Genomic DNA, 19,012 nt, shown 5'->3' with positions numbered 1-19,012 from the left:
CTATACTGGGCCATTTTCCATTCCAAATAGAGTTTTGGATGTCCTGTTGTAAACGTAGAATGCTGAGGGATTGACGTTGGCAGGGTTTGAAAAAGATAAAGGACCAGCGGGAGCACATTCATTTTTCACAACGTTCACACACCCCATCCAGGAGATATGAAGGCGAAGGTGAAGTTTGAGGCCAAGTGGAAAGCGTGGGGTGATTATGAAACCCAGGTATTTAATGGCATCCTGGGACCATTGAAAGGGTTAGAAGATCTGGATCAGGGATAGTTATTAAGTTGGGCACAGGAAACTTGGCCATATTGATCCGAAAGCCCGAGACTGCCTCATAAGCCAGTAGGCATATTACCGCGCTTTGGAGGTAGACATCGAGCTGAGAGAGTGTAAGGAGGAGATCATCCACAAAGAGACTAATATTGTTGAGTTGGCCACCAAAGGGAATGCCTTTCACTGTGTTCATGTTATGAACTGTGATAGCAAGGGAATCAACCACCAGGGCAAATAATAGTGGTAGTGGAAAACCTTGACACGTGCCTCAAAGAATGGTTACAGGCCTTGTGACTTGTCCATTTACCCATACAGTGGCCACCAATGTGACGTATGAAGCCATTATCTTAGATAGCAGGCTCCGTCCCAGCCCAATCTTGACTAACACAGCATGAAGGAAAGACCAGTTTATGCTATCAACGGCCTCTCTGCTTCCAATGAGAGAAGACATGCTGGTATGTAATAACACTGCGACATTGTCTTCGCCCTGCCTATGACGAATAAAGCCAACTTGATCCAGGTTGATAAGGCCAGGGAAATAGGGTTTGAGTCTTTCTTCCATCATTATGGTAAACAGCTTTGCGTCCATACAGAGCAGGGCAATAGGGCGATAGGAAGAGCACAAGGCTGGGCCCTTGCCTGTCTTGAATATGAGAGAGATTTCAGCTGAAGCAATGGTGGGACTGAGTCCTGTTTCTTGCGTAAAGGAATTAAATAGCTGCACTAGGTGATATTGCAAATCAGGTAAAAAGAGCTGAAAAAAACTAAGCTGGGAGACCATCAGGTCCCGGTGTTTTACCCAGGGGTAGGGCTTGGATCATCGCACGGAGTTCCTCAAGAGTCATCGGTTCTTCAAGGAGATCGCATGGTGTGGATGTAGAGGCTCCCATTTGTAAGCATCCAAACATGCTTTTATCAGCTCAGGTGGTGGCTCTTGAGAGTATAACATTTGATAATAATCATGGAAGGACTGGAGTTTGTCTTGTTCTTCTATCACTCATCACCCATCATCCGTCCGCAACTTAGCAATATGGGACTTGACACAAGCCTGATTAAGCCTACGAGCCAGAACTCTGCCCATCTTGTTGTCCCCTCATAGTAGCACTGTTTCAGCATCAGGAATGTATGCTCTGCCTTTCCAGTCTGGTGAATGCGAAGTTGGACATGCAGCATGGCCTGTTGCCGTTTAGTACAGTGGAGGAGTTGGCTTTGTCAAATTGTTTAATTTCTACCATCACGTTGGATTCCACGAGTTTGACCACCAGCGCAATAGCAATAAATGTGATTGTACCCCAGATATGGGCTTTAAATCCATCCCAGAGAGTGTGCAGAGAGGTTTCAGGAAGAGCATTAAGAGCAAAGCAATCAGGGATACCCTTGCATATCTCAACCACGTCTACTGGGTCACCTAGAAGGTGTGGGGGCAGGCGCCAGGGTGGTGGGCTCTTTGTGGAAAAGCTACTCCCTGTGCCAGTCAGCCCTAAGTGTGTGTGGTCAGAGATAGAGATTTCTGAAAGCTCTATTGTGTTGAGGTGTCGAAGGAGGGAGTGAGTGACTAAGGTCTAGGCGATAGAGAAGTAGAAAGTATGTTCTTGTGATTAAAAAGAGTAGTACCGCGTGTTGGAGTGCTTGTACCGCAATACATCTACTAAGCTCAGGTTCTCAATGTCCCACTTGAGGTGATATGTCATGTCCCCCGCATGTTAAAATGTGGCACCGCTGCGGTCTAGAATGGGGTCCCACACCAGATTAAACTCCCCACACACAATAATGTCACCTTCCACCCCCTCTAATTGTTCTCGCAAAATGTGTCTAAGGTAAGTGTCCTGTGAAGTATTTGGCGCATACATGTTGAGCAATGTGAGCCTCCACTGTCCCCAAAGGAGATGTTGGGCCAGATAACATCCTTGACCACCTTGGTAACAGATGTATAGAAGCTTGCTTTACAGAGGATTACCACCCAGAGCATTTTGGTATTCAAGTATGCCCAATGGTGCCTGGGGTATCTCGGATGTGCCATGAGTTGGCGATCGGTCTCCAGCAGGTGGGTCTCCTGCCGAAGGATGACATCAGGGTCATGTTATAAGTATACATCACCAGATTTGCTTGCGTTTGTTTGGGGGGTTTAAGCCATGCACATTTCAGAGATATCAATTTAGTGTCTCCCAACATAGACATGAGGCCAGAGGGTGTGGGTGGGGCACTCTATATAGGGAGAGGAGATAGCTCAAAGGGGCTCTGTATACCTTTATGGGGAGGGAGTGCATCACCACCCAACTCGTCCCCAGAAGGAAGTAGCCCAAAGAGAAACCAAATTAAGCCCACAATACTGTGAGGCCATTGGACAGAGTCATGTAAGAAGAGACCATACTGTGTATAGCTGCTCCTCCCTGCCATTCCTGATGTTGGGTGTGACAGTTGCCATCCACGGTAGACCCTACCGACAATAAATTGACCTGATAAGGAAAATAAAATTGAACTAACAGAAACAACGGACCAACAGGGTCCAACATCAACTTCTGCAGTTCTAAGGTGTGTGGAGGCCGGCACATAGGCGCTCCAGACACGCTAGAGGAGTCACCCTCCTGGGGAATAAGTCACCAGGGATGTCCATTAGAGGATGTACAGAGTCAATAGCAAGGGCGGGTACAAGTCATCTCCTGGGTCCCATGGCTCAGCGCCGCCAGTTATATGCAGAAAAGTATGCCGGAAGCATCTATATGTGCATGTTTCCAGCTGAGAGTGTGGTGGAACATTTATGTTCAGATGGAGCCTGTGGTGGAGTGAGCCGGAGAGGTTCCCCCGCTAAGCTACGGAGGTGGAGAATTATATCTTGTTCGGTTTCCTGAGTTGACGTCTCGGCCTGTCGCTTATCAGGGCGTTGTAATTTTACCATGGTCCACATAGGCCAGAGATCCCATCTGGGTGGGCCCGAGCAGGGTAGGCATCATGGTCCCAGGAGTCAACAGCAAGTCCCAACAGGTGCTTCACCTCTGTGAGCGATTTCAGCAGGCGTCGTCTGCTCCTCACCATGAACAAGAGAGCTAAAGGGTGGCCCCACTGGTGGCGAACCCCCAAGTGAAAGAGTTTGTTGGTGACAGGCTTAAATTCTCACTGTATCCGCAGTGTGATGGGAGAGAGATCTTGATATAGTTGAACAGTATGCCCCCGGAACACTAGAACACAGCAAAGAAATGGACTCAGGTCAGAATATCTAATAGAGACATCTAGCCGCTGATTACTTAACTTGTGTATTCTCCCCAAGCGTCAGACTGGATCCGTAATTTTTTCCCAGTAGTTCCTCTGTGTGCCAGGGGGAGGCTGCATGGCTCTTACAACGTCGGAACTTGATATGATGTCAGTGGAGCCCTATAAGTCCCCACCGGCAAGCTGACATCAGGGATTTCTTTTTCCGCTCTGCATGCTGTTCCGGTAGCGATATTTCTAGCCCTTTGGCCAGCTGTGATGAACTTTCTCATCTGAAAGAGTGTGCTAAATTTCTATGCACTCTGAGTTTAAGTCCTGTGGGTTCTGTGCTCACCAGATGTCGGGTACGGACCCCCATTCTATCTATATGTGGTGCTTGGGCTGACAAGTGTGACGCCTGCCAGCAGTTGGAGCCGAAGGCGCTGCATGAGCAGCGCATAAAACTTTTAATGGTTCCTTTGTCACTGACCTCCAGCTCCTTGCTGCGTCAGCTATCCTCCCATCCAAGGGTGGTTCCCGTGAGCTCCGCTCTACACCCCGTGGCCAACAGCAGCAGTTCCAGTCTCCGGCAACATCTCATGGTAAGAGTCAACGTAGGAGATCGAAATCTCGGCCCTCTCTGACTCCTTCGACTTGTGATGTCAATCACGGAGACACTTCTACTTTGGCTCCGATGTCGCTTCTACGCCATCCACCTATTCCTGGAGCCAGAGTGACCTGGGATGAGGAGTACTGCAAGGCTCTCCATCTTGTCTTTGGGCCCTCATCTCCATCTGGAGCCCCAAGGAGATCATAGGTGCAGTAACTAAATCATCGCGGGCAGGTTCGCCCTCGGTGGCAGTTTCAGTCTCGGACATGGAGGCATCGGCGCACGGTCCTTCTGGGCTTCCACTAGTGACGCCAGTTGACTCCGACGTGACGTTGGTCACCCCACAGGTGTCTATTTCTATGGCGCCCGAAGACTCCGAGCCGGAGTCAGTGCATGACACTGTGCGCTTCATAGAGTCGGTTTTTCCTCGGATCCTTGCATCCATGCCGCCGACCAATGCCTTTCCTCTTTCCCATGCAGACGTCGATACGGCGCTGAGTCGGAGCTGTCCACTGCTTTCTCTTTTTTATCACCTCCTACCCTTGCCTTGAAAGCTTGTTCTTCTTTGGTAGAAGTTTTAAAAAGAGTGACTGATGACTTACATCTCAATCTACAGTGCAGAAGGTTACGGACCCCCTTATTGATTTTCTTTACCTCAGCAAGTCCGGGGTTGAAGCAGTACTCCCTTTTGTGAGGCACTTTCTGACATGTTATTGGGGACATGGGCACAACCTGAGTCAGGTGTACCAGTGGACTGTACTATTGCCAACAAATACTGCCCTGCCCCTGGTGACCCTGCTTGCCTCATTTTACAGCCGACCCACCGCAGCTTTGTGGTTCAGGCCATTGCAGTGTCCCCTGAAATGGAGAACCTTCCCCTTTCCCCCTTGACAAAGAGTTCAGGAAGCAGGATTCTTGTGAGAAACAAGTTTTTTCCTCGTCTAGTGCAGCATTACGCTCCATCAACACGATTTGCGTCTTCGGCCCCTTTCTCCACGCCTTTTGGGATGCCTTGAAATAACTTTTACCCTTGTTCCCAGAGACTAACAAGGGTAAGTTGAACCAGTAGTTTTTAGATCATCGCCAGGCATTAAAACTTCTCATCGGGTGTGGAATGGACTCCACCGATTCCATTTGTCGAGCCATGGTGTCTGCTGTGGCATTGCGCAAGCATGCTTGGCTTCAGGCGTCTGGATTTTCAGAAGCTGTCCAGTTAGCCCTGCTTGACCTGCCATTTGATAGGATTCATCATTTTGGAGCCCAAGCAGATGCGGCCTTAGGTAGGTTTCCGGCTAGTTGGGGACGGCCAGATCCTTAGCTTGCCCCTCCCTTTTTCCCCTTGTTCTTGCAATGCAGTTTTGTACATTTTGTGGCATCAGTCGCCAGATCAGTGTCTCTGCTCTGGTCCTCTGGTGCTGCAGGCTAGCCACCTGCCTTGAGACTATGGCTGGGCGTAGTTCGCGAAGTAGCGCTACGCGTAGCTATGCAAAATGCACTCCGCACTACGCGAACTGTGTAGTACCCGGTTCGCACTGTGCAAGATGCTGTTTTCAATGATTGCACAGTGCGGACAAGCATCCGGCACTGTGCAATCATTGAAAACGGCATCTTGCACAATGCGAGCTGTAGTTTTCTGCTGCTGGAGTAGATTTTTACTCGAGCGGCAGCTTTCTCAACGCGGACTGGAAGTTTCTCATCGCGAGCGATCGCGAGCATACGTGACCACTCGCAATGAGAAACCTGACCTCCCCGCGTTCAGAATCTTGCGGGGAGGTTTATTTTCCACGCTCCTGATCAGCAACTTGATGTTGCTGATCGGGAACGAGGAAAAAGTCACTCCGGGATGTCATTTTGCTTGATCGTGGTCGCCAACTTGACGTTGAGGACCACAAGCAAGCAAAAAATAACCGCTATGCTACGCTACGCCTGTTTGCACTGTGCTACGTGCAGTTTGCATAGTGCGAAGTAGCGCAAACTTCGCAAACTATGTGAGCATAGCGTACTGCTTTGCCCAGGGGTACTTGAGACCCTGCAAAGGGTCTAACCCTACTGGCAGGTGGGGTCCTTAGATTTGCTTGATGTGTGAATCCCTTATCACACAATTTTCTGTATCCTTATGTAATATTGGCCACTTGGGCTTATTGCTTTTTCTTCTGTTCCTTGACTGGGGCTCAGGACTTGGTATCTTGTCCTGTTATTGTGTGGGAAACCTTGTTTCTTGGCTGCAGTTCCATTGGCAGCCTCTTATCTCCACTTAGGGTTCTATCATGTATCAATGGTAAATAGTTTTTGCTCTGCACTGCTTTGGAGCTGATTCCTTCTACTCTTTGATTGTTACAATAGCGATGTGTTTCTTGAGTAGGGTTATCCCGTATTATCTTAGGCTAAACGTCACCGTTAGATTGACTGTTTTTCCCTGTTGGCTGTTTCCACCTTGTGGATTTGGTTGTCCACACCGATATTGCACTATGTGGCTAGAGGTAGGATTAGCGATTTTCATTGAGTCTTCTTGTCCCTGAGCTTAGGGATTCAATGGTGCTGCCTTGTGCTCCTGGTGGTCCAGGCATCCCCAAGTCAGGGGTTCAAATTCCTCTGATGTTGGCAAATATACAGCATACCCCAGGTATTTAACTATCCTCACCGATGCAGACGCTCAGCAGGGCTGGTCCAGTCATTCAATTGTGGAATGCCATAGGTTTCCCTGTTTCCTTCTGCTCCACCTCACGCCTATTGTGTGATCTGTTATCCTTCCCCCATGGTCATTGAATGACCTGTTATCCTTGCCTCCCGGCCTTTGTGTGATCTGTTCTCCTTGCCTCATGGCTGTTGAGCTGTCCTTGTATGAACCTGTGTTCTACATGTATATCATGTTCCATGGTTGCCCTTTTGATGGGTTTGTTTCCCTCACCTGCCTTGTGGGAGTTTTTTTCCTGGATATCCCGTTTGGTGAATCTGGTTTACTCAGTCATACCTTCTTGTTGACCTCCTAGGTCTAGGTATTGGTACGCGCTTTTGGGCAAGCACCCTTTTAATATTACCCCTTGGGGAGTACGTGCCTGTTGAAATTCCTTTAGCAGACAATGTTGTCTTGTGTTCTAGCCCCACTCTGTTATTGGAGGGGCATTCCCTCCCCCTTTTTTGGTGTGCCTTGAGCAGTACCATGTGTTATTGGGCTGTGGCATGCATTACCTGTATAGGTATATTTCTAGAACTGTGTTTTTCATATGCCCATTTATGTCCTTGGATATAATTTGTTACATAGGTCTTTCGGCTAAGCGATGTCCGTGCTTTTTGGTATTCTACCAAAATGAAAGGGGTGAGGAGAAAGGACGAAAAAGACACAGGATGGAGCATTTTCCATGTTAGAATTCCTAATCCTTTATTTGGTGTATACTTTGTTTTCTAGGCCTTCCCCTTATTGGGTTAAGGTGATTTGTGAATGAAGGCCCTTCTTCTGTGGCTCTTATCAAGGCAGGAGCCTCATGTGTTTTTCTTTACCCATTTTTAGTGTACTTGGGGTTCACATGAGGCATTTTGACTGCTATCAGGTGATGGTGTGTAGGATTTCACCCCTTTTGCCTCAGCCTCGGTTTTACCTGCCAGGGTTATCTTTTCCTCTTCTTTGGGCCAAGTGCTGTAGCTCAGAGACAGTGTCCTGTGCTATTGATGACTCAGGAGCTCTCCAATGCAGGGTCTGACACCCGCAGGCAGCGGCGAAGTGTCAGTAGGTCATCTTTTCCTTGGTCTTTCTTTCCCACCTGGCGGTGGGACACTTAATTCATTTTGTTGTGCTTTGACAGATCTATTTGCGCTTCTCTTAATAGCTTAGTTTTTCTTTCCACTTAGTGGTTTGCTTTGACTCCTCTAGTAGCCAGGTACTTTCATATAAGATAGATGCCATCCTAGTCGGTCTGGTGGCTCAGTCCTCAATTGAATATATTCCAGAGTCCTCTGCCCCATTTAGCGGTCCTGTACCCATCTTTTCAGTCGGGCCAATTAGCCTTTAGTTTAATTGGATTCATGCTTACATGCCTTGGAGTTGGGTTACAACGGGCATCTGTACTTTGGTACCACTATGATTCAGGAAACATGTGCCTTACTCTTGGTGCTTGTTACTTGCTTGCATCTTTGTTGTGGTCATTACCACCTTAAAAAGAGGCTCTATCTATCTATTTTCCCTATCTTCTCCCACTGAGGTGTGGCTGGTCTTTAATCTCGGTCAACCGGTCCTTCTGGACCTATTGTGGGATTGGTTCGCAGACACTCTTGCCAGAGACTATGGCTATGGTATCTAATTCACAAGTTAAGGAATCTGCAGCTAGATGTCTCTATCAGATGAACATGTTACTCTAGCTGCAGATTCCCTAACGCCCCGCCCATCCTCCCCGCTCTGCGAATGGTCTCCAGGTCTGGTCTTGGTGTCCTCAGGTCACTTGCTCCTGATTGACTGACTGGCGTGGGAGTGGTCCTTCCCTTTTTTCCTTTTTCTGCTTCTGTTGTGGTGGAGTTCTCCAGATCTGCTGGTCTGGTCTTATTGACCTTATATGGAGTTCTGTTCACCTTTTTCTCTTGGTATATGATCAAAAGAGTTTCTCCCTCTTCTTCTGGTGTATGGTTGCAGGAGTAGGAGGTGTTTTTCTTATGTACTGTGTCATAGCTATCTGTGCAGTGCTCTACAGGATTTGTGCTTCATTGACTTTTGGCCTTTTCCTCAAGGGTCTTCTCTGGAATTATCATACCCTTTTTCCCTTTTTCATTCTTGTTGTAAATATTGTCCTCCTTTTCAGCACACTGTTTCCACAGTCAGTTTCTATGTGTCTCTGCGTTCTGCACAGAAAGCTTTGTCAGCACGGAATCCAGGAGTACTGCTGAGAAAAAATATCCAGATCCCGTCTGACACCTGGGGAGAATTCACAAGTTAAGGAATCTGAGGCTAGACTATGTCTCTACCAGATACATTGTTACCAAAGGTAAGTACGTTGTTTGTCTGGCACCACATTTGTACATCCAGAGGCTGAGGTCTCCAGGCGTGCCCTTTCAAGGATCAGCGGGGAGGCATCTTCATCTCCTAAAATCTCCTTTAGGAGGTCCGACGTAAAGGACATAATATTGTTGCCCTCCATGCCCATTGGCACTCCCCGGATGCAAATATTGTTGCAGCTGCTACTATTCTCAAAATCTCCAAATCTTCTGGTTATGTTTGTAAGTCTATGTTTTGCTCTTTCGTAGCCATTACACACTGCCATAACATCTCTGGATCTTCTGACCTAGCATCCATTGTATGTTCGAGATCCTCCAACCGCTCATCTATGTCGGTGACATCTTTCCTGTGGTCCTGTAGGCAGGATTTGAACTCAGCTGTATGGGAGCCAATATCGGAGTGGATCTCCTGCAGGAAGTGATCCATATAACCCTGCGTGACAGGAGTCGAAGACGGCGGCTCTGACTCTGAGGGCAAAGGGGGAGGTGGCGCCTCCAAATCTGCCTCCAATTCTGCAGACGAGGCTTGGGTCCAGAGATATATCACTGGATAATCATTCATGATTTTGGAATGTGGCACCGCAGCAGGTTGTGTGCCAGGTCCAGGTCGAGGCAAGCAGGGCTTTCAGGTGTGCACCAATCTATCCCCGTCATCGGTGGCGTAAGCAACAGCAGTGTAGCACAGTCTGTGGGGAGCATGAGTAGACAAGTGTGCAATTCTGCAGCAGGGTTGTATCCAGTTAAGATGCTGGAGAGATAACATCTGGGGTGCTAGGCCGAAGGCGAAGGAGGGTAAGGAGCTCCGTTTTGGGTCTCTCATATAACAGAGGACCTGCTGGCAACACCACTCCCCCCTCCCCCACCAAGTAAATCAGGGGTATCTGTTAGCAGGTACATTCCACCTGTCCGAGGCAAAGAGGTCAGGCCCAAGCGGACCGGGAGAGAGCGCAGCAGCCTTTGACGTAGGTGGCCCAGACGGCAGTTTAGGAAGCACTCAGGCCGAGGGAGGGCACCAGTTCTCCCCCAAGGAGCCAAGACACAGAGGTGAGCAATGCGCCCCCGCATGACAGAGAAGAAGCCCAACATCGCAGCAAGAGCACAGATGCTTAGTCCCTGCAGAGACAGTCATTAGGCCCCCAGGAGCCTGGGTAGTGACGATTTAAGAAGACGCCCCCGAAGATACCCACAGGGTCTCCATACATGTCTCTCCAAGGAGGCTCCAGTCCACTCCTTTCCAGGGAGGCCAGCAGGCTCGCAATCTCAAGGCCTCTCAATCCGCGCCCCAGCAGCTAACAGGCATTTAAGAAGGCACTACTCCAGGGCTAATATCCAAGTATCCCTAGTGGCTCCCGCAGTCACCGACCGCCCTTCAGGGGGAAAGGGCCACAGACCGCTTGTCGAACTAAGGCATGCAGGATGGGGCACACCCTGCGAGGGGAGCGGGGAGGGAATGGGCCTGCTGGTAAAATGTTCCCAAGGAGCCAGCTATGTTCCCAAGGAGCCAGATCTAGTGTATATCAGTAAATTAAGGGTCCTTTGTCCCTCCGCCAGCAGCCAAAATCAGAATAGTTCTCACCAGCAAGGAATAAAGGATTCCGGAATGCTCCTGCCCAACATGTATTTTGCTCTGACTCTTGTCCCAAGGCCAAAGGTGCTGGTGGATGATGTCTCAGGCCCAAGGTGAGCAAGTGCGGCCAAGTGTGCCTGCACCGTGGAGGCCTCAAAACGAGAGATCCAGAATAAAGGCCACCATGGTGTGCAATTGCCACCTACAGCATCTCCAGGTGCCCAAGGGGCTGACAGTCCACGGTTTCACTTGTGACGTAGAGCGGCGGCGCAGCTCCTCAAACAAACTCCTCGCATTCTATGATGAGCATCTGCGGGGTGGCTCACCCATCCCCTGTCTCCACGCCTCTGCTCCGACTCCCCTCCCAGGAATCGGAACGCTGACAGGATGCACTGTAGGGCAATAACAAGCATGCGGGTCTGCACCACAGTAATCGCAGGCCAAATGGGTCACTGTTGGGGACTTCAAGGGCCGATGAGCCGCTTCCTCACCAGGGGAGGGCAGCCACGCAGTCCTGGAGTGCTAGTCTGGCGCGCCGCACTTCCAGCATTCTCTGTGTGCCTCCCAATAATCAACAGCATTGTGGCTCCCTCAGAAGGCGACAGAGAGGCAGTCCCCTCCACCAGGCGGCACTTAGACTCAGGCTGCTAGACAAGGCTGTTGTGACTGCAGTATGCTGGGTGATGTGAGGCCTGCCTGGCATGATGGAGGCAAGATCAAGGGATTTTGATCCACAGACACTTCTTTTGGATCATCCAAATACTCCTGAAATATCCTGTGGATGGTTATTTGTGGTGCACTGCCATGCATGTTTGTCATCGCCTCTGCACCGGGCTTGAGCCATGTCAATTGAAACCAATACAATATAGAGGTTGGATCCGGTCCTTCTGTTGCTGTTGTTGCGGGTGTTCTGGTTGATGGTGTTGTTGGCTGCTGTGAGACAAGACTGCCCTCTCTGGAAGTTGAAGGTGGCACCCCAGAACTGCAGGGTGGGACTTGAAGTTCCAGTCATTCTTCTTATAAGTCTCCGGGTTGCTCTACAATCCACCTCTTGTATTTCAAAACATCCCCCAGAAAAAGGAATGAAAGTGGGCAGAAGTTTTTTGTACCCTGGATTAAATAGTGTGGGACAGATACACTCTTTGAATGCGATGTCATGTTGCAGCCTTGTGTTACAAGCCAAGCGAAGGATTAGGTTCTCAACCAAGGCATGTGCTGCTGTGTTTTCATTCACACCTAAGGGGCGTACCTTTCAGCCACCTTCTTTACCTAGTCCTGTAGGAGATGCAGCAACAGGATACTGTCTTCCTTACTAACTTCCCATGTGAAAAACACAAAAGGGAGTCGCATCTGTGTCAGGGATTTGACTTAGCCCCATTTGTCCGCATCCATGGTCATGCCTTTCCCATCTGCATCCTCTCCTCTTTGAATGACATAGTCATTGATCTGTTTGTAGTGCTCAAACAGACGTTGCAACATGTAAAAGTTTGAGTTCCAATGTGTTGGTACATTCTGTATCAAGGCTTTAACTGGTGCTCTATTATTACGCTGAATAATCAGCCACTATTTACTTCTGGGCTTTAAAAGAGTGGCTGAATTTAGTGCAGATTCTTCTGCAGGTGGTCAGTATGTTGCTGACTATGTATGTGTTTTTTTAGAAAGTCTTGCACCACCAGGTTGATGCAATGGGTCAAATACAGGACCCCGAAATAGCCTCTGTCTGACATGGCCTTGACTATGTTACTCTGAAACCTCAAGTGTGACTGACCACTTGAAATCAGTGTGCACAGCAATTGAATTTATCATCATTTTTACAAATCAATGTTATCAATATTGCTATAACCAAACTCAAATTTCTATTATAGCCAATGTTTTTCATTTCAATTTCTCAAAATTAACACATTTGCTCACTGTTCTGAAATCACACATGAAAATTCTGTGTTCCTTATCTTTCTTCTTAAAGTACATAAAATGGCATATTTAACAATCCAGTTCCTGATGCCCAATGCATTTCGGGACCGCAATCCCTTCTTCAGGGGCCACTGTAAAATAAGAAAAAAAACTACAAAAACAGGGAGAAAATTGTCACAATACAATTTTTCGCGTGTATGAAATATTATTATCACACTTTTATTGGGCCCGATTCACCAAATTAATCTGAGCCAAAATCCCAACTTTACGACTTTCGGTATTCACAGAAGGCATTTAGGAGTACTAAAGTTCGGATTTTGTCTCAGTCAATCTTAAGTTTTGGTCTTAAGTTAAATTTAAGACAAACTTCAGTTTAACCGAGACAACATCCTAACTTTACGACTAGGGTTTTGTCTCAGTTAAACTTAAGCTTGCCTTAAGTTTAACTTAAAACCAAAAATTAAGCTTGACAGAGACAAAATCCTAACTTTAGTACTCCTAAATGCCTTCTGTAAATACTGAAAGTCGTAAAGTTAGGATTTTGTCTCAGATTACTTTTGTGAATCAGGCCCATTGTCTTTATTAAGTGTTGACTCGTACAGTATGACAGTTGTGACAATCACAGTATGATGGTATGGAACTACACCAGGTCAACATTCAAGATCAACAATAGTGTGCACAAAAAAATTATGGCCACTATAATATTTAATTTCATCAGAGTTTCCATCCACCTAAACAGATTGAGGATTTATCATATTCTCAAATGCTTAGAATGAAAATAATATATTCCACTCCAGAAGCATTTTCAGCATCTCTTGAGGAAAAAAAACACAATATTCATGGAGAGGGGTACCCATTGAGATTATTGGAATTGCCTTAGCCTCACTCCGACTCTTGTGCTATTGTGAAGGCGCAGAGGTGGGTGAATCTGTGGTGCACTGCTAGGACCAGGGTTGCTTTGTGTGTAGATGTCACCCTCTTCTTCCTCATCACCTTCCACTGTGATTGGACTTGTAGATGATGTTCCCCGGCTCTTCTCAACACTTTTTTTAAGGTGCTCCTCTCACTTGATTGTGTGGGGTTTTTTCATATGAGTTCTTTGGCCTCCAGTTCCATAATGTGTAACAGGCTTACCTCGACGAACACTTGTGCTGCAAATGCTGCATATTGCAATGTGCCCCCCCTCTTTGCTAACTGAAAAAAGTCCCAAACGTGAGAGGAGTGCTTTTTTACTGTGCCATTGCCAACGACTGAAGAACTAGAGGTAGGTGGGTATGTCATCGATTACCTCCCTGCTTCTCGTGAGGTAGGGGTTGGTGCAGTTCTCAGCTCGGGCTTTGCAAATATGGGAGCTGGTGGTGGTTATACCTGTGACACCACCCTTAGAGCAGGTTGAATAGCAATGTCAGACTTCTCTCTGTCACCTTCCACCAGGACTGCCTTATTGTTGCCATCCTCCTCATCATCCCCTTCAATAAGTCTAAGTCTTTCGGGAACTTTTCTTTTCCCTTGTCTCTCCTGTTGTCTCCTGGACTCTGCTGGGGTCTACTCCATGTGCCCATCATCATCACAAGTGGTGCTTGGAGAAGATGGTGCAGTAGAACCCTTCCTTTTCCTTGCTGGAGATCTGGGAGCCAATGGTTCTAAAAGAGGAGGTTCAACTTCTTGCTCCTGTTCTGCTCCAACATCAGGCAAATGTACTTTGCTCTGTTTCCTGAAACAATTGTGTACTACTTTGTGAAAGGGACAAATCCAATTCAAGACCACTACTCGTCGGTGTCGACATGATTAAACTAGCTGCCTCACTGACAGACATGATCCTAGGCTTAGGTTCGGGGATGGTACTGTTAAGGCAGGAGTGCTGCGCTGCGCCTGCTTGCTGAAGGCTGGTGTGGCAGGCAAAACTCTGCCGAAAAAGGTTGTGGTCGGCATACCAGTGGTGGAAATCTGATTCTTCTCCTCCCCACTGGCCACTTTCTTGGCAGCACCTTTCTTTCTGGCAATCTTGAAGCTGTCAGTTGGCAGTGGCACTTAGCTTAACAAGCTGAAGAAATGCCGGTGTTGTGTAGTCAATCACATTTCACATCGAGCACAGGCCTTCTGTCTGGCAGTGCTGTGGGTGATATCTCTTCTCTTGTGCACCTAAAAGCAAACAAGCAAGAAGAACATAAGTGAAATGTGGCATTGTTTCAGTTCAATTAGTAGTACAAACAAACAATATCATGCAGTGTTGTTACTTAAGTTATTTGAAATAATTAGCAATACAGTCTAACTATCCAATTGTAAACCCACGCCAACATAAACTTTCATGGTGTACACTCAGAAAGGATCAGAAAGAGCAGCAACATACAGATGTAAATGTTTGCTTTATATGCATCACGTTGGGATGTGGCACTCAGGGAGGTGCAGGAGACAATCGAATATTCCTTAGACAATGAATGCTGTAGTTCATTACACCTGGAGCAGACATGGGGTTGGTGCCAGATGTTAGGAAAATGGGGACATTTACAAAAATAATAATAATTGACATTTTGAAAACAAATCTAATAGCCAGTGCCAAATGGTTATCAACAACAACAACACTAAGCAAAGAGGCATGGCCACAACAAAGAAGACAGGCAGACCTATGGCAAAAGCACACTGGCTGTCTACACAAAAAGGCCACTGACCACATGGTAAAAAAGCAAGTAAGGAGGCATGGTCACAGCAGAGCAAACATGCAGGCCTATGGCAAAAGCTCACTGGCTGCCTACACAAAATGGCCACCACCCACATGGTCACAACAGCAAGCAAGAAAGCATGGAAAACAAAGAACACATGCAGGCCTATGGACACTGACCATACAAAATGGCCCTTTGCCACATGGGAGGGAGAACAAAGACAAATGGTGGCCTATGGCAAACACACCAGACACTAGCCAGAAAAAGGAGGCATGGTAACACACAGCATTCATTCAGCAATACCAAAAATGAAAATTATCAGGGCTAAAGATGTTTAGAACAGCACACATTCTCCAAAGGCATTACCCCACCTATACACTGTTTGCAGGGAGAAACACGTGTAATACCACAAAAAAACACATTTTGCAATGTATTCCCATGCCATCCATTGCTTAAATGATGTTTCGATTCAATAGACACCACAGAAACAGTTGTGTCATGCACTCATGAGTAGTACTGGGCCTACTGGCTGGAAGTCCCATTGTCAGACTAAATCACATAGTGAATTAGATCAATATTGCAAATGTATTAATAACATGGAAAAAATATAGTGAACTGTGCAACATTTTTCCTTTATAAAAGAAGAAAAATTACATACAAATAAATAACTAGGCCCCTACTGAAACTGCAGGCCACTAACCACAATGATTTTTCAAAATCGATTAAAAGTACAAATAAATCCAGGAGCATGCTCCCAATCAAACTAGCAACATGCGTATATACCAGTTTTTCAACTTACTTGTGAAATCTCAAATACAAAGTCCTTAAATCCAATTGTATATCTGCAGCAGACAAGGGGAGTGATCCTTCCAACTCCAAATCCCAATAAAAAGTGATCAGGAGAGGGACAAAGCACTGGGAGGAGCCGGACAGGAATAGGAAGTTAGAATCTCTGGGGCACTTCCTTCCTGTTTGAAAAAAAAAGTAAACCAAAAAGGCTTCTCACACAAAAAAAACAACTCCAAAAGCCAGCTGGAAAAGAAAATCTAGTGCTAAATCTTCTCAGCTGCATCTCCAGCAGACAAGCTGCTCGCCCGTTCCATTTGCGATTGGCACTAGATTGGTGCCATGCGAGTGAGCGCAAAGTCTCGTGGGAGCTTGCTAGCAGTGCGAGAAGTCTTGCATATGCTCGCAGTGGCCCGAGACTCTTGGCACCCATGGTCGAGTGCCAAAACAAACCTCAAGGGCACGAATTGCAAAAAAAACGAAAGGTGGAATTCAGGAACTCTGCGTCCCTCTGCGGCACATGGAGGGCCCAAATAACGCAAACTCGGCGACCGTAGCAGAGTTTACTGCCCAGGCCTATCCAATACCATCGTATTGGCAACTATTGTTCATGTTTTAACAACTTTTCAAAGAAATGCATTAGTTTATTTACACATGCAGGCATTTTAGTGGTATGTGTGTCTGTGTACAAGGGAGACAGCCTGAAAACACAGGTACTCCTATGGAGTGCTTAAAAACAAAGTATGAGATGGAGGATGGAACAAGCGCCCCAGTACCATTGGATCATGCAAAAAAACATAACTGCTGTTCGTGTACTAACAACTTTTTAAGAAATGCATTTGTTTATGTACAAGCCCTTGCATTTTAGTCGGATGTGTGTATGTGTACAAGGTAGGTGGCCTGAAGACACAGGTACTCATACGGAGTGCTTCGAAACAAATAAAAAAAATAGCTCTGCAAACTGGGAGCAGCTTAAGGAGACATGTACTTGATCCACGCGCTATGGGAGGGCCAAACACAAGAAGAGGGCATGACGCCCATCTACAATGATGAATGCCATCAATGAAAATGATAGCGTCGCTGAAGTTTACCAATGGTAGGAGATGGGCAGTGTAGAAGCCCACAGATAGATCATAACATGTCTCTTTGAGACAGCACATGCTCTGTCTAGCCAAGACCAAAAAAGGAAATGAAAGACAGTTAGTTCTGTATCAGTCATTAGAACCAAAACATATGCTGAAATCTTTGATGTGAAAAAATATTTCATGCCTTTTCCACAATGTTGAATTGTAGTAAACACCACTTATTACTAAAATGTGTTTTTGTGGCATTTCCCTTTTCCTTTTTTATTATAGGTAAGTTTAACGGAGTTGCAGAGAAAATTATTGGACTTTACCATGAGACTGCAAACTTGTGAAGAGGAGCGACAGGCTATGCGTGAGCAGATGGTAGACCTCAATCAAGCACTTGAAAAACGAGAAGAGGAAATACAGCGAGTAACGGACCAAACTCAACCCGTAAATATATTTAATTAGTTTAAATACATATGCTTTCATTATTGTATTCTCACATAGATCTCCCATTAATAGAGAAATAGTCTCTATTGGCACCTGTTAAAATATTAAATCTGCCATTTTTAATACTTAACATATGCAGAGCTTGTTAGGTCAATGATGTCTGTAAATAGTTATGATCCACTTAAGGTGGAATAAGACACACCCACACCACATAATCGCTATCTTGTATCTAGTTAGTGACCTAGTAAAACCAGCTTCCTGTGCTCAAGCAGTAACTCAATTATCTGGCCGCCGAACTTACCAGCGCTCAGTCTGTGCTGCTCAATTTCCAACAAAAAACTCACCGGCTAGTGTTGACCATCAATTAACACTTTGGAACCCAAAGAGAATGCTGACTTGAGAAGGTTAGTTCTGCGGCTGCAAAACAGGTGGAACAGTCAAATGTTCGTTTTTGAACACAACTGAAGTTGGTTGACAGGAAAAATGAATCGAGGGCTCAAATGATTGGCAAAATGTTCTTAGTTTACTTAAGTTTACTCTTAAGGATCACAGTGTCTCCTGAATCAAGTGCTGGAGGTTGGAAAGTTACCTGAACTCTCACAAACCAGGGTGAATAGTGCCAGAGGATAAAAGAATGATAGTGGCTCTGGGCATTGTGTAGGAGCGCTCTGCCTTGTCAAGTACCACATATCAGGTGTTAGACTAACGCATTTCAGTGTGGTGGTCCACATCACCACACTGAAATGCAAACTAACGCATTATAGAGCCTCCTCCACTGTCAAGCCGGTAGTGCTGCTATAATTTGCACTGAGCAAAACGTGGTCCATGCGGACTAGGGGCTGGCTCAGCAATGCGTCTCCTTGGCTCCACTCAGCCACTCCGCAGCATGATTCAGTTCACCACCTGTTTGTCATGTAGAGTGTGCCGCAATTAATGATTTCTCCCCAATAGCATGCCACAAGACAGACTAATAGTTGGGCCGCACACGGAGCAGGAGGCAGTTATGTTTTCTTAAAGTTTGGCAAGCACAGAGCTGCTCGCACCGCTAGTGTTGTGCTGCACCAGTTCGTTCCTGCAGCTTCCTGAGTGAATTTGTGCAGCTTACCACGCAAGTCTGGACCTCACCCAGCTGCCTGGATGGACCGCAGCTGCCGGACTGGAACAGACTGTGGCTACTCTCTGAGTGACTGTCACTCGGAATTTATTTGTTCTCTTATTATAACATGTTTCATTTAGAGTGCCTTGACACTGGTTGCTGAGCCCAGGGCCGGTTCTAGGATTTGCGAGGCCCTGGGCTAAAAATCAATGTGCGAGGCCCCTCTAATGTAGATAAGTGGCCCCTTGCAAGGAGACCATTCACAGACACTGTGGGAGGCCTATTGTCATGCATTTTGTCGCCCCCCACAGTTTTAACTTTGAGCCCACAAGCATTTCTCACACCTTCAGTCCGATAGATGTGAGAATTGCTTGTGGGCTAAAAGTTAAAACTATGGGGGCGCCAAAATGATGGACAATGGGCCTCCCA

General features: G+C 46.7%; 1 protein-coding gene across 2 annotated transcripts in view; it reads left to right on the top strand.

The window, feature by feature from the left end:
- Positions 1–19,012, top strand: part of CCDC171 (coiled-coil domain containing 171) — a 2,807,212-nt gene that overhangs the window by 2,109,335 nt on the left and 678,865 nt on the right. For both annotated transcript variants that reach the window (XM_078675985.1, XM_078675986.1), the window contains one exon: positions 17,326–17,487. In XM_078675985.1, coding sequence (XP_078532111.1) covers positions 17,326–17,487 — 162 coding nt within the window. The remainder of the gene's footprint in view (positions 1–17,325; positions 17,488–19,012) is intronic.

Source organism: Lissotriton helveticus, chromosome 2_1 (assembly GCF_964261635.1).
Source record: "Lissotriton helveticus chromosome 2_1, aLisHel1.1, whole genome shotgun sequence".
NCBI classification, from domain to species: Eukaryota; Metazoa; Chordata; class Amphibia; order Caudata; family Salamandridae; genus Lissotriton; species Lissotriton helveticus.
This window is presented reverse-complemented; position numbering and strand designations above follow the sequence as displayed.